General features: G+C 38.7%; 1 protein-coding gene across 4 annotated transcripts in view; it reads right to left on the bottom strand.

The window, feature by feature from the left end:
- Positions 1-14,305, bottom strand: part of LOC124613192 — a 409,752-nt gene that overhangs the window by 32,182 nt on the left and 363,265 nt on the right. For 2 of the 4 annotated variants that reach the window (XR_006979618.1, XR_006979619.1), the window contains exons 14-15: positions 11,496-11,578; positions 8,790-8,898 (exon numbers count right to left, since the gene is read on the bottom strand). Coding sequence is in view for 2 of the 4 variants with exons in the window: in XM_047141846.1 (XP_046997802.1) it covers positions 11,496-11,578 (83 nt within the window). In the remaining 2 variants the exon portion in view is untranslated. The remainder of the gene's footprint in view (positions 1-8,789; positions 8,899-11,495; positions 11,579-14,305) is intronic. The other 2 variants (XM_047141846.1, XM_047141847.1) reach the window with 1 other exon arrangement.

Genomic DNA, 14,305 nt, shown 5'->3' with positions numbered 1-14,305 from the left:
ATTTGATACCAGCTGAGTCTTGTTTCATTTCTAAGCTCGGGGTCCTGCAGGAGGTTATTATTCAGCTTCCAGTAGCTGAAAAATTGAGAGACTTGTTGCTGTTGAAGATTTACAAAACAGGAATAGGCACAGAGGTCAGAAAAAACTGGCACTATGTCATCACTCATGACAGGTGGTTGCAGAGCAGGAGAAACATGTATCCAATCCAGACTGCTTGCTGCACAGTGGGACAGACAGGTAAATGCTACACGGGGGGCCATGTAACTTTTCCCAAGTGTCAACGAGATGAAGACCGATGACCAGAGTTCCCAGTTTGTAACACTTACTGAATTTGGGTGATTGATCATTAGCACGGACGACACAGTTGAAGTCTCCAGCAACGAGCAGCAGACTGCCATGGGTACCAATAAGACTTGGTAACTCTTATTTAAAAAACAGGGAGCACTCGTGTCGTTTAGTTGAGCCTGATGGAGCATGTATGTTTATTATCTGTGTTTTGTCTATGGTACATCAGCTGCCTGGACCATTAAGATGATGCTGGACATTTGTGAGAGGAATGCCATCATGCATCAAGACAGCGGTTCCAGTAGAATATTCACTAATCACATTAAAAATGGCAGTATGACCCACGACAGCAATACTGGTAGTATTAACTACCTGAAGAAAAACAATATTGACTGCTGTGCCGTCCAGAAAGTCTGCGAACATGAATTTTATGACCAAATGTAATCTGGTTAATACTGAGTGCAGTAATGGTGTAATTCTGGCCCTACATTGGAAGGCTGCAGCTTCATTGCAGCAGGTGGAGGCATTCTCGTCTTGATTTCAGTCCACCAGGGCAATGTTTTGCAGCTGGGTCTTTTTCCTTGGCTGTAGTGCCAGCAGTGACACCAGGTGTAGATTCTGACGCAGGTGCAGCACCATTAATGGACATGACTGTTCTCAATAAAGTAGGTTTTAGTTGTTCAGCTTCCTTCTGTGCTCCAGGATGCATGACACAAATATTCCTCTTTTTGGGTGACCACTGGAAGGTGTGTCCATTTCCTTTGCCAGTCGTGTTCTTGTTATGTTGCTGTTTGGGTTGCATTTCGTTGTTGGAACACTTAGTGGAACCTGTGGAGTTAAGGATGGGTGCGTCAATAATTCTAACTGGAATTACACTGCTTGATTTGCCAGCAATATTGACACCCGAATGAGTGGCAGATGTTACCATTTCAGCATCGAGGGTGCCTGCAGTGAGCATCTTCCATGTTATGTGATGGCACCTTCTCCATCACCATAGCTTCCTCCAATTCAAGAGTATGGTCTTGGGTAAGAGAAAGTGCAGCTGCTTGCTCAGGCTGCTGAGCAACAGCAATGGGATTGCCATTAGTGGCTGCACTGGCCATGTCAACCAAAACACTGCACGAGAGTGATGCATCGTAGTAGCTATTTCTCTGCTGGGGCAGCGGCTGGCTCACTTCACAGGGACGTTGCACCATTCTGCACTTACTACAGGATGCTCTCATGTGCTCAGTGAACCTGCTAAATGAGCAGGTGGGAGACTGTCCACTGTACGACATGAATGTGTGTATGCCACCAACGGAGAATTATGAAGGTATATGCTTCTTCAAACCAATTCAAACATTCCTAACACCGCTGTCAACTTGGCAGATGTAAGCAAACAACCAGTTTTCGTTACTGATGCTACGGCCAGTTCCATAGGGACTCTGTCATCCTGACAAATTCAAATGGGAGATTGAATATCATACATTATGGATCCCATAGCCAGCATGTACAATTTCTAAATCACTATTAGAGCCCTCAAAATGTTTAAATTTTTGTTTACCGCCAGTGGGAGTTACAATATTTTCACATAACTCCTAACTTTTCATTCTTATAAATAGAGAGTTCAAAATGAAATCCAATTGAAATCCCATATCATATTCATGAGCAATCTGTGCTGTTTGATGCGGTCAGCCATTGTCATCTATAAAAATAAAGTTGGGCCAAATACCCCTGAAAAAATGCACACAGGGAAGGAACACTGTGTCACAATAATGTTGACATGACAAGTGAGTGTACTGTTGTCAAAGATTTGGAGCACAGTATGCCTACATAATGTTATGTCTCCCCACAACATAACACCTTGACCACCAAAACGATCTTATTCAACAACGTTCCTGGATGCATTACGTGTTCTCAGCTCCCGTCATGTGCTGGTTTGTTGTTGAATATGATTGTTTTGGGAATCCAGGTGTTAAGCGTGTGGAGGCATGATGTTGCATGGACATACTGACCTCCAGTTACACTCACTGGTCAATGTTCATGTGACACTGTACTCCCTCCTCACGGTCATTTTTTCAGGAGTGCATTTGGCCCTGGCTTCTTTTATGAATGACAATAGCGAATGTAGAGGAGCTCCTGGAATGTGAGGATAGTTGGTGAATGGACTGGTCTGCCTGTTCCCCCAGCTTAGATCTATCAAGCACATGTGGGATGTGTTTGGGAGACATATTGCAGCACACCCCCGTATACCAATCATCACTCACAGATTGTCATTCATGCTGGAGGAGGAATGAAGACCCTACAACCAGGACTCTTTACCAACTGTGTGGCTAGCATGGGAGCAAGTTGCAGAACTTATATTGTTGTTCATGGTGATCACACACACTCCTAAGGACCACGTTCCAACTTTTTCTATGCCCAGGGGGCCATCACAGATGACGGCAATTTCAGTGTAATTATTTTCTTTGAATATATATATATATATATATATATATATATATATATATATATATATATATATATATATAATAGAGGGAAACATTCCACGTAGGAAATACATATCTAAAAACAAAGATGATGTGACTTACCAAATGAAAGTGCTGGCAGGTCGACAGACAGATTGTGTGTCTGTCGACCTGCCAGCACATTTATATATATATATATATATATATATATATATATATATATATCCCCTTTCGTCTAACTGCATATTTCTGCCTGTTACCTTCTGTACTATACTGTAGCAGTTCTTTCTATGTATCGAGCTACGTGGTTAGGTAGTGACGCATCATACAATGTTACTTTCATTTGTAAGTTTAGCTTAAACATTATCAGGCAGCCAAAAAAGAATGAATCTTGGTCAGCATCGTTCACACAGATGAGCAATTACAGTTTAAGCATTCGAGTAGCATAGTACCAAGTATTTCTGTTTTCACTTAAGGTAAGACAAACACAGTAGTAGTTCCCTGGCACAAGTATCACCATTACAGAAGAGTAACAACTGAAGGGAGACAATTATGTTTTGAATACTACTTACACATTTCCACAACATTTAGTAGTTTAAATGCACCCATGACCAAATAAATGATCTGTAATTGAAATTTATAAATTTCTTTGTGTGTCATGTCATCTATTGGCAATCATACTGCCAACTGTTGCAAGAAAACAATATTAACTTACAGAACTGTACTTATTTCACAGATAGTATGCAATCTTTTACCATCCTTTCTAGATGAATAAATTACATAATCGTAACTCATTTTTGGGAAAAGAAGTGTTGCATAGTTTTTGAGCTTCATTTCCAACGATACAGAGGTCTTCCTCCAGATAGGAGAACTGAGGCAGCACCTGCAAGTGCCTTATCTATTCTGCAGTTCTTTTATGCAAATCTGTGGATATTACATTTTCGGAAATCCTTTTAACCTAATTGGTACTTGAGAGATCTAGCATGATGACGGTTCCTGGCCTAAATATTTGTTTGCTGAAGTCAGATCTTTTAATTTACATTCCACTGACTAAAAACGTAAATGCCAGCTATAGCCACATTTTAATACAACACATCCAGTGTTATTCTGGACACATTCTTTCTATTGCAATTAGATGAAATGGATTTTGTGCATTTCTTGTGGAAAATAAGTAGGGGTAGACAAACATTAAAATGCATACAACAGATACTTGAGGATGTGGGGTTGTGGGGTGTAGGTGCTCCTCTGAAATTACGTAATTGGCACAAGAGATGAAATCATGGTGGGACTCTCCAAATCAGTGTGTGTGTGTGTGTGTGTGTGTGTGTGTGTGTGTGTGGGGGGGGGGGGGGGGGGGGGGGGGGGGGGCATGCGCGCGCAAAAAGGCAAAAGTGATGTTTTAATAGGGTAGAAAATATAATCTTCATTGTCATAATCCAATGAAAATAGTTTGTCCTTTCAGTGTATTACAATAAAGCTGCATTCGCACGGAATATGGTTTTTGTTAATGCTGCACGAAACATTTAGTTCTATGCAGAATGCCTTTGGGTAATTTTTAATACACACGGTTAATAAAAACACGCATTTCATAAATAATTTCAATAGATCTGTGGATATTGGAACACATACAGGAGTGAAACAAAAATATGAAACACCAAAAACATAACACGGTATCATGCCTATTATAGTAAAGGAAAAGCCCTGGCATTCAAAACAGTTTCTAGTTGCCTCACCCTGAATTGTTTTTCAAGGGAATATTATACAATTCATACTGAAAAATAGTGGCAAGTTCAGGTAACGATGACTGAGGTGGAAAGCAATCGTGCACCCTTCTCTCCAAAGCAGACCACAAAGTCTCACAAAATAAGTCCTGGACAATGTGAGCTGTATGAACATGGACCCTGTCATCTTGGAAAATAGTGTGACCACTGGGGAACAAACACTGTACCATGGGATGGACTGGATCAGAAAGAAGGGTCACATAATCCTTGGCTGTAATGTGACCTTACAGTATGGCTGCCCAAATCACCACCCAACTCCCGTCACATTTCATTCTCAGGACATAAACTTAGCTGGAAGTTGGAAACGGTTCTTACTGAGATTCATCCGACCAAGAGACCAATTTATGGAGCTCCCATTGTGTTGTGTTGATGCTGATAGGGTTCATGAGTGTGGCATCAGTTCCACGATGACTTTTGCGTTCTCTTATTTTTTGCCACAATCCTCTACAATGACACTCTGCCACCACTGTTCAATGTACACATTTTCATCTACACTGTGATTTAGCATATTATAAATTTTCACTTTCCCTGTATGCCATACAAATGTTTCAAACAACACCTCTTGAAACACCAAACACTTCGAATACTTTGATTACGAAAGCATCCACCATAAGAGCACCGACAATTTGACCACGTTTGCATTCAGGCGTTTTTCGCAGTGTTTCCATAGTTTCGTCCAATCCCTGTTTGCATAAACACAAACTTCTTTTAATGGTGAATGTTTTTACCGACTAGCACATGTCAGAAAATTGCTCCACACATTGCTCACACTGTAGTAAACGTAATTTCTGGAATACTTGTTACTGAGTTCTACAAACAAGTCAAAAAGGGAGTGGGCTGATAAATCTAGGTGATGTCATGACTACAGAAATCGGGTATATTTCTTCACTCTAGAAAAAAATTCTTTTCTTGTTTAACGATTGTCATTGTGTGCTAAAAACAAAAAGGGAATGAAGTCACACAGTATTTTGTCTGGACCGCTATTGTGTAATGTTAACAGTTTTCATTGTACATATACAACATTCCTAACCCCTCCCCCAGAAGCACACAAATATCATCCGGTACTTAGTTACTTTGTGAAACTTATGATAAGAAACGAAGGATGGAAGGGGAAGGAAAGATGATTAATAATGAAATCATTGTACACAGGGAACAAGCACAGATAGATAAAGGAAATTATACACAATGAACTAGCAAGGCCATCATTTCGAGTCCATATCAGGAACCATCACAGTAGACACCTAACAAATTCAAAGGTGTAGTGGCTTGTCCATATCACATGAACTATATCAGCATTTGACTTCAGTGATTTTGAAAAACCATGGGAAAACTAAACCTGTAGTATGGCTGGATAGATTTCAACCCTTTCCCTTCTGAATATGACTCCAGTGCCGTAAGTATATATAAAGGGGAGGAAGGAGACAGATTTGTTTCAGATGTGACATAACAAAAGGGTATTACAGAAAAAGCTCACTACAGCAGATATATGTGGACTGCTGATCACCAAACTAAAAGTGGACAAGCCACCCACTTTGCAACGCATCAAAATCTTCCAATTACACAGGGCCCCAGATATGTGTATCTCTCACCTCAACAGGGGCCCACACACACACACACACACACACACACACACACACACACACACACACACACACACACACAAACGCGCACGCGCACACACACCTATGCCCCATATTGGGCAATACCCAGTTTTAGTTGGAGGTGACTTTAACCTACCAATATAGACTGGAACGTCTACGGCAATTAGTCTGACTTCTGAACGCATTTTCCAAAAACTAACTTGAACAACTAGTTAGGCAACTCACATGCAACAGGAATATTTTAGACCTTGTAGCCACAGTATCAACAGTATCAGTATAGTAACAGGACTTAGAAATCACGTCATCGTCATAAAGATGATCGTTACCAAAATTAATAAATCTGCCAAGAAGGCCAAGAGCGAGTTTATGTTAGAAAACAAATTAATGATATCAATATAATAGAGGGAAACATTCCACGTGGGAAAAAATATATATAAAAACAAAGATGAGGTGACTTACCGAACGAAAGCGCTGGCAGGTCGATAGACACACAAACAAACACAAACATACACACAAAATTCTAGCTTTCGCAACCAACGGTTGCCTCATCAGGAAAGAGGGAAGGAGAGGGAAAGACGAAAGGATGTGGGTTTTAAGGGAGAAGGTAAGGAGTCATTCCAATCCCGGGAGCGGAAAGACTTACCTTAGGGGGAAAAAAGGACAGGTATACACTCGCGCGCACACACACACACATATCCATCCACACATATCCATCCACACATACAGACACAAGCAGACATATTTAAAGACCAAAGTCTGCTTGTGTCTGTATGTGTGGATGGATATGTGTGTGTGTGTGCGCGCGAGTGTATACCTGTCCTTTTTTCCCCCGAAGGTAAGTCTTTCCGCTCCCGGGATTGGAATGACTCCTTACCTTCTCCCTTAAAACCCACATCCTTTCGTCTTTCTCTCTCCTTCCCTCTTTCCTGATGAGGCAACCGTTGGTTGCGAAAGCTAGAATTTTGTGTGTATGTTTGTGTTTGTTTGTGTGTCTATCGACCTGCCAGCGCTTTCGTTCGGTAAGTCACCTCATCTTTGTTTTTATATATATTTATGTTAGAAAAATCAGATAAGAAGTTGTTAGCACCCCACTTAGAAAATGAATGGACATCATTTAGCTACTGTATAAGGGACACAGAGGGATTACGGGCAAAGTTTACACTGATTGTAAATCACACTCGGGTGGTGTATGTGCCTAGTGGATTAAGGATGGAACTGGCCCTCTGTGATCTAATAATCAAATTTGGAAAACGCTGAGGAATTTCCTTAAGACAGAAACTCTTCTGTCCACAAATCAGCACTGATTTAGAAAACATCGCTTGTGCAAAACTCGGCTTGCTCTTTTCTCAAATGGACAACAGGCTGATTCCATATTACTCTATTTCCGGAAAGCATTGGACGTGGCATCCCACTGTACATTGTAGACAAAGGTCTGAGCATATGGTTTAGGTTCACAGATTTGCGAGTAACTCCACCACCTTTAAAGTAATAGAACCCAGTATGCAATCCTCAATGACAAGTGTTCATCAAAGACGAGAGTATTGTCAGGGACAAGGGTATTGTTAGAAGTCTCTCTGGTAAGTGTGATAGGACCACTTTTATTCTCTGCATATATAAATGACCTGGTGGACAGGCAGAACAGCAATTTACGGCTGTTTTCTGATGATGCTGTGGTGTGCAGGAAAGTGTCACTGTTGAGTGACTGTAGGAATGTGCAAGATGACAAAATTTCTAGTTGGTGTGATGAATGTCAGCTCTAAATGTAGCAAAATCAAAGTAAATGCAGGTGTGTATGAAAAACTGCCCTGCACATTCAAATACAGAATTAGTAGGGCGCAACTTGACAGTCACTTCAATTAAATATTTAGGCATCACAATGCAAAGTGATATTTTAATGAGGTCAGGTTGGCAGTAGGGAAGACAAATGCCCAACTTAGTTTTATTGAGAGAATTTAGGGGAAGTGTAGCTCTTCCATGGAATCATCATCTGGTCAGATTAATGGAAGACACTGAAGCAATTCACAGGCAGGCTGCTAGGGTTACGTGATATATTTTCTAAAATTTCTCACCTCAAAAACAACTGTTTTCTTCTAATTGACAAGATGGTGACTGACTGCAACTTTGGTGTAACGTATGACATTCACCTCACACATATCTAAAAAGACAGCTCTTAAGGATAAATCCCACATGATATCGCTGCTTATAAATGATTACTGAAAAAATGTTAGATGGGTAGAAGAACAATGATACAGTATGCAAGCACCTAGACTATATGTGTGCAGTACAGTTTGTAAGTTTGTGAACTGGAGACTCACTAACCCCACTACAGACAATCTTGGTCTGCTCTCATGTTCTATAAATTGCACATTTTAAAATACTAAATGCTTCAGGGACAAAGTGCCTTGAGGAAGAAATAATAGATTCTAAGCAAAAACAAGGATTGAAAACTGAAGTTAATTTTTAAAATTTATAACAGGTCTTTCAAAGTTCAGGCAGGTTGTAAATAACACATTAAGAATATACGTAGGGGATAAGTGGCAGACTTTTCAATTGAAAACTGAAAACCAGTATTGTCTGGCCACTCCAACAAATGGTGTGGTCATGCTGCAAGGCATGAAGGACTAAACACTAAAAAAGTTGATGACAAGTAAAGAACACTAAAGAAGTCCACTTACCGTGGATGTAGTACTACTACTTGCAGCTATTGCAAACATCATCACACTACCTTGATGGGCACAGTTCTCTTGTTCGAAGCAGTCAGATGAGACATCACCAACTTGATAACTAAAATTATGTGAGAAGAGGAAGCTTGGTGAAATAAAAAACAACAAAAAAACCTAACTAAAAATAAAAAATGGAAAAAATAAAAAAATTAAAGGAAGTCATCACCAGAGTTCCATACATCTGGCTGCCAGAGAACACTGTCTTTCAGTAGCAACTTTGATCTTCTCAAACGCAAAGAAAACACACATGTAGAAAAACTTCTTGTGGATTAATCGGCAAAGCGAACTGGTATCTCGTCTGTAGTCAGATCAAACTTGGTCATGTGACGAGGCACAGTTACTTTCTAATACAAAGTAGCACACATTGTTAATTCACAATGTGAGCGTGAATAGTAACAATAGGCGACTGTGGAAAAAACAGTAAGTTGCAACAACTTTCTGTTAACACCATTAGTTTTAGTGACAATGGAAATGAGAAAGGTGTGATAGGTGATGGAAGTTGCAAGTAAATGTTGGCAATTAAGTCAATGGTGTGAAAATTACAGGAGGGGGGACACGATGCCAAGTGGAGCTGAATTTGAGGATAAGTAAGAGGCATAAAACACACATTTAGTTAAGGACGTAGAAAAATGTATTATCAGACAATTTCTGTGATATTATGAACATTATAAAGAAAAACGTATCTGCAAAAACTTCACAGGTCTTGTAACAGAGAACTGGACTTACAGGCTAACAAGGAAACTCTAAAAAAGCTGCTCTTTTTATATAAGATCTGATTTTAAAAGGTGCCCCCAATAAACAAGTAATTAAATGTAGAATAACAGGAAAACTTTGAAGCTTTTCGCAAAGGAGCACCAACCTTCTCTACTTTATTTCACTGACAAACTTTTACAACAAAATGGCTCCTCACCTACTGCTGATATACCATCTAGATCTAAACCCTATACAACTGGTCTGGAATTTGGGGAGAATCAGATCAGTAGTTGTAATATGTCAAGCATCTTGCTCTCTAGCCCAAAACAATAATGGCTGACACTTTTGCTGCTTATAAATAAATATAATGTGTCAATCCACCTTGTGCAAGCCTTTCAACACACTGATACTTCGGTGACTTGTACGTCAGTTTTGCTACTTTTATATTAACATAGCTTTTCAATTACCCTCACAAGGGCACAACCTTTCCATCAGAAAAATATCTGCATTGGTTGCCGGGAACTGAACCTGGAATGCTGGAAATACTGGCGAAAAACACTAACCACTGCACCATGTAGTCACTTTGTTTTTGCTGATCTGATAATAGTTTTTACTGTTGTTATGGCATTAGAAGACTTGAAATACTATGTTATCACGCCAAAAAAGTGTGTGATCACTACTGGAGGGGAGATACTATGATGGACAAAGGAACAAAACATTATATAAACGGTTGGCACAAATTCTAACAAGGAGTCAGCATTATCATTCGCAAATGAAACAGCAGACGAAGAATCAATAGACACTACTGCGAAAAACAGTGACATCATTGGGGAAGAAAGATTTACGGATACTGGAAGCGAAATGTCAACAGCAAAGGTGAGTACACTGTACGTTCCATTTTTGTTCTTCTAAACAAGCACTTCATCAACTGACGCATGAAGGCCTATAGTGCATTGTAGTAATCCACTTAGACGAGTACTGGAGTATACTCTATTGCTACCCCTTACCTCCCTGCTTTTTGGCGTAAACACGATACTGCTGCAACCCTGGCCAGATAACCAGTTCGCTTTGCCGTCTAATAACTATCTGCAGCGGTGTCCAATAATCAATGCAGGATTAATATTAGACAAGGAGAAATTCTCTTCACTTAGCAAAGAATGGTGATGGTACAAATGAAAATTTGTTTTGTAGATGTTATGTAACAGTCAAATGCCAAGTATCTATAACATAATTTTGTTGATATGGGTTTATAAAGTAATTTTGAGTGTTTTTTGTTCAGATGGATTACCTAGAATAATGAGCTTTCATAAAATACTTTGTGCCTGGTAGAAAACTTACAACCTTGCTCTTGCACTCCCCTTCATTCAATGTGAAACACAAAGTGACAAATACCGCTAATCATCAAACTAACATTGAAAATCCTTCTCACTAATACTGAAGGGATGGGGTGAGGGATGATGACTACTAAATTTGAGAAGTACTTCCTGGAAGGTAACAGTTCTCTTTTCTTGTAAATGATGGAGGATTACAGTACAATTTCCTACCAACGACGTCGTTTGAGACAGCAGAACTACTTCTGGCCTGTAAGCCATATGGCCATTAATCAAAGAGTTTTGGAATTTTACAAAGTAAAGTTACACGTACCTAAAAATTCGGAAAGGCAATCAGAAGGGTTATTTTCAATGGAATCATCTTTGCATCTGTTTAAGTAATTTATGGAAACAACAGAAAAATTAAATCTGTATAGCTGAATGGGGATTTAACCACTGCATTCCTGCCTGCATTTCTATTCACACTTGTTAAGTGAATATCTTCACACATCATTCTTACCTTGTCAGGGCCATTGTGATCTCGCTGCCAAATATCTTTAGCATATAGCTGTAGTGAGAGGGATGGGGAGAAAACTATGGAAGAAGAGAGTGTGTGAAGGAGAAGAGTTACTTTATAACGCAACAAAAAACTTACCAGCTTTGATACACTCCTGGTGAGTGGCCTTGCATTTAGGTTATCTCTGCCTTTCTTCTGCTTTTTTACAGGTGACTTGCGATCTGTAAATAAAATTTATTTTCAATTGAAACCTATTTGTTGATATATAATTTAACTTAAGGGGAGTTGGAACGCCCTATACCGACAATGTTAAATTTAGTGACTTTGCTTCTGTGTATTTCTGAACTACAATAATTGCATTTCTGCCACTACTTTGGGAAATACAATTTTTTAATTACACGGTTCAAATTTTGTGTACTTTTTTGTATGTTATCCAGAATAATTTTAATTATATATAACATTATGTTCTTCTTTTAGTTCAGTAGACTCAGGATATGTCATATTACTCCCTGAAAATTTGAATACTCTACTCGAAGTGGTTTCTGAGTTTAGGGAAAATGCAACAAAAAATGTAAATTTTCAGGAGCGGCTTCTAAAGTTTCAAAAGACTGTAACTCAATATATGCTTAATTTTTTATTTTTAGACACTCAGAAGCACCCTGCACCATACTGTATATAATTCTCTTGATCTTTTTCCAAGTTTTTTCTTCTTTTCTTCCTTCTGGACTCCTTAGTGGCCAACTATGCTGCATACTCTGTTTTATCAATGCGAACTTTGTCCATCTGTTAATAGTTCTCTGATGCAGTTTGCTCCAGGAGTAATTCCCATATGCTGTAGCTCTTTCACCCTACTAATGTTGCCATCACTGACCCCCCCCCCCCCCCACTCTAGTGTCATCATTCCAACAAACATCACTGATCCCCCCCTCCCCCCACTCTAGTGTCATCATTCCAACAAAAACACTTTTTGGTAAGAGAGTCCATGTAAGATTACTGAACGATTCATTGGGATTTTGAATCTGACCATGCAGACACTTCTTCAGTAATTCAGGATTTGCCATGTCTCTGTAAATAGGTTTTATGATATCCCTTACTGCTGTTGGGATAGCCTGCTTATATGTATGAACTGTTTGAGTACTGAGCATTGCAGTAATTGCACCCTGAATCAGGTCCAGAAGGCCAAAGGTGGTGTACTGGTTTTTCATCAGTTGACAGTATGTGGAAGAAGGTAGCCCATACTGCCTGCTTAACTTTCAACAAATCCTCAGTATTACTTCTAATGGACATCCCATAATACTGATGTGGTTCATCAGTCATTTCGCCTGTACCCTGCCTCTTATGGTTTTACCATCAGAAAGTTTCTTGTCCCTCAAACTTTGTTTCAACTTCCTCAACCTGGTGTCCACCCTCTTCTGGACATGGCCAACAGTGTTAACCTTTATAACACAGCAATCCACAGCCTTCTATATAAAAAATTACCAATTTTATTAGATCTTGAAGTAATGCAAGTGAAAATTTTAACATTTTCAACCGGTGTAGATTATATTTAAAATAAATAAGTAAATAAAATACTTCCCATGTGAGTTTACAAGTGATGTATACATCATTTTATTCAGAAAATTGCAAATTTTATAATGAGATAAAAATCCGAAAATGTGGAAAGTTTTTTTTCCCCTGTTCTAACTCCCATTAAGTTGCACATTACAAACATATTTTACAGTACTCAAATATGAAACACATAGTTATTTAGAAACATGATCACTTCTGCCTATGGCTTAGAAGATTATTTAGCTTTGGATTTCAAATCACTGCCTTCAACAATTTAAAAAAATTTAATTGTGCTTATGATCTGGATATTGTGATTCTATGACTACTGACTATTCATAAATGAGTCAATATTCATCAGCAGGCTATTGTACGCAAGAATTAATTGACATTTGTTTTAATGGTCAAAATTTAAAACCATGTTACTTCAAAGATTTAGTTTATAACTGCAATAAATTTAAACAAACACACACACACACACACACACACACACACACACACACACACACACACACACAAACCAATGCATTTGATCTATGAAGATTCCAGTTTTTTTATTCTCTTATTAATGAAACTCATTTCAAAGTCTGAATAAAACTTGTTTACAGCATAAAAGCATTTTCATTTGTAGATACTTTCATTCTTCTAAACCAATTTTTAGGTTAAAGAAAAGTCACATGGGGGCCAAATCTAGAGAGCAGGTCGATCAAGAACTGTTTTGAAACCTGAGTAATTAGCTTTTGGCACTGTAATGGCTGATGTGTTAATGGGTGCAATGTTATGAAGCAAGAACAAGTTTTTGCATGCTAATTTGCTCTCTTCTGTTTAAACACACTATACAAACAAATGAAAAGTTTTGTTTAAATCGATAAAGTTATCGTTTTACTATTTCCTAAAAAGTTAATAATGACGACACCCTATGGGCATAAAAAGCCTTCAATACTTTCTGCATGGACCACTTGCATAGTTTTGCTGTTATGGTTTCAATGATCCAATGTTGTGGGTGTAGTCTAGTCCCAAGGATGTAAAACTGAAAGCATGTGTAATCTACAGTAAAATAATGGTAGGAAAGGGTTTTAAGATTACACTTCATCTTATACACATCTAATTCTGAATTTTTTAAAGTGTTTTTAGCATCATCCAACAAATTTGACATTTACTGTGCTCTGTTTCTTCATAAACAGAATTCAATTCAGAATGATAGGTGCACCTATTTACATTTGTTCAATCCTGACATGATGGTTTTCTATCCTAAAACTATGCATTTTATTAACCATTTGTTCAGAAGAAACCTCATTACACGTCTACAACATGATAAATCTTCAGTGTTGGTGCACGGTCTTCCTCAACTATTCCCAACTGAGTTTTTATCTGGTCTGCATCTGAAGTCACTTTGATACCCT

This window comes from Schistocerca americana, chromosome 4 (assembly GCF_021461395.2).
Source record: "Schistocerca americana isolate TAMUIC-IGC-003095 chromosome 4, iqSchAmer2.1, whole genome shotgun sequence".
Lineage (NCBI taxonomy): Eukaryota > Metazoa > Arthropoda > Insecta > Orthoptera > Acrididae > Schistocerca > Schistocerca americana.
The sequence above is the reverse complement of the archived record's forward strand: the minus strand, read 5'-3'. Positions and strand labels throughout refer to the sequence as shown.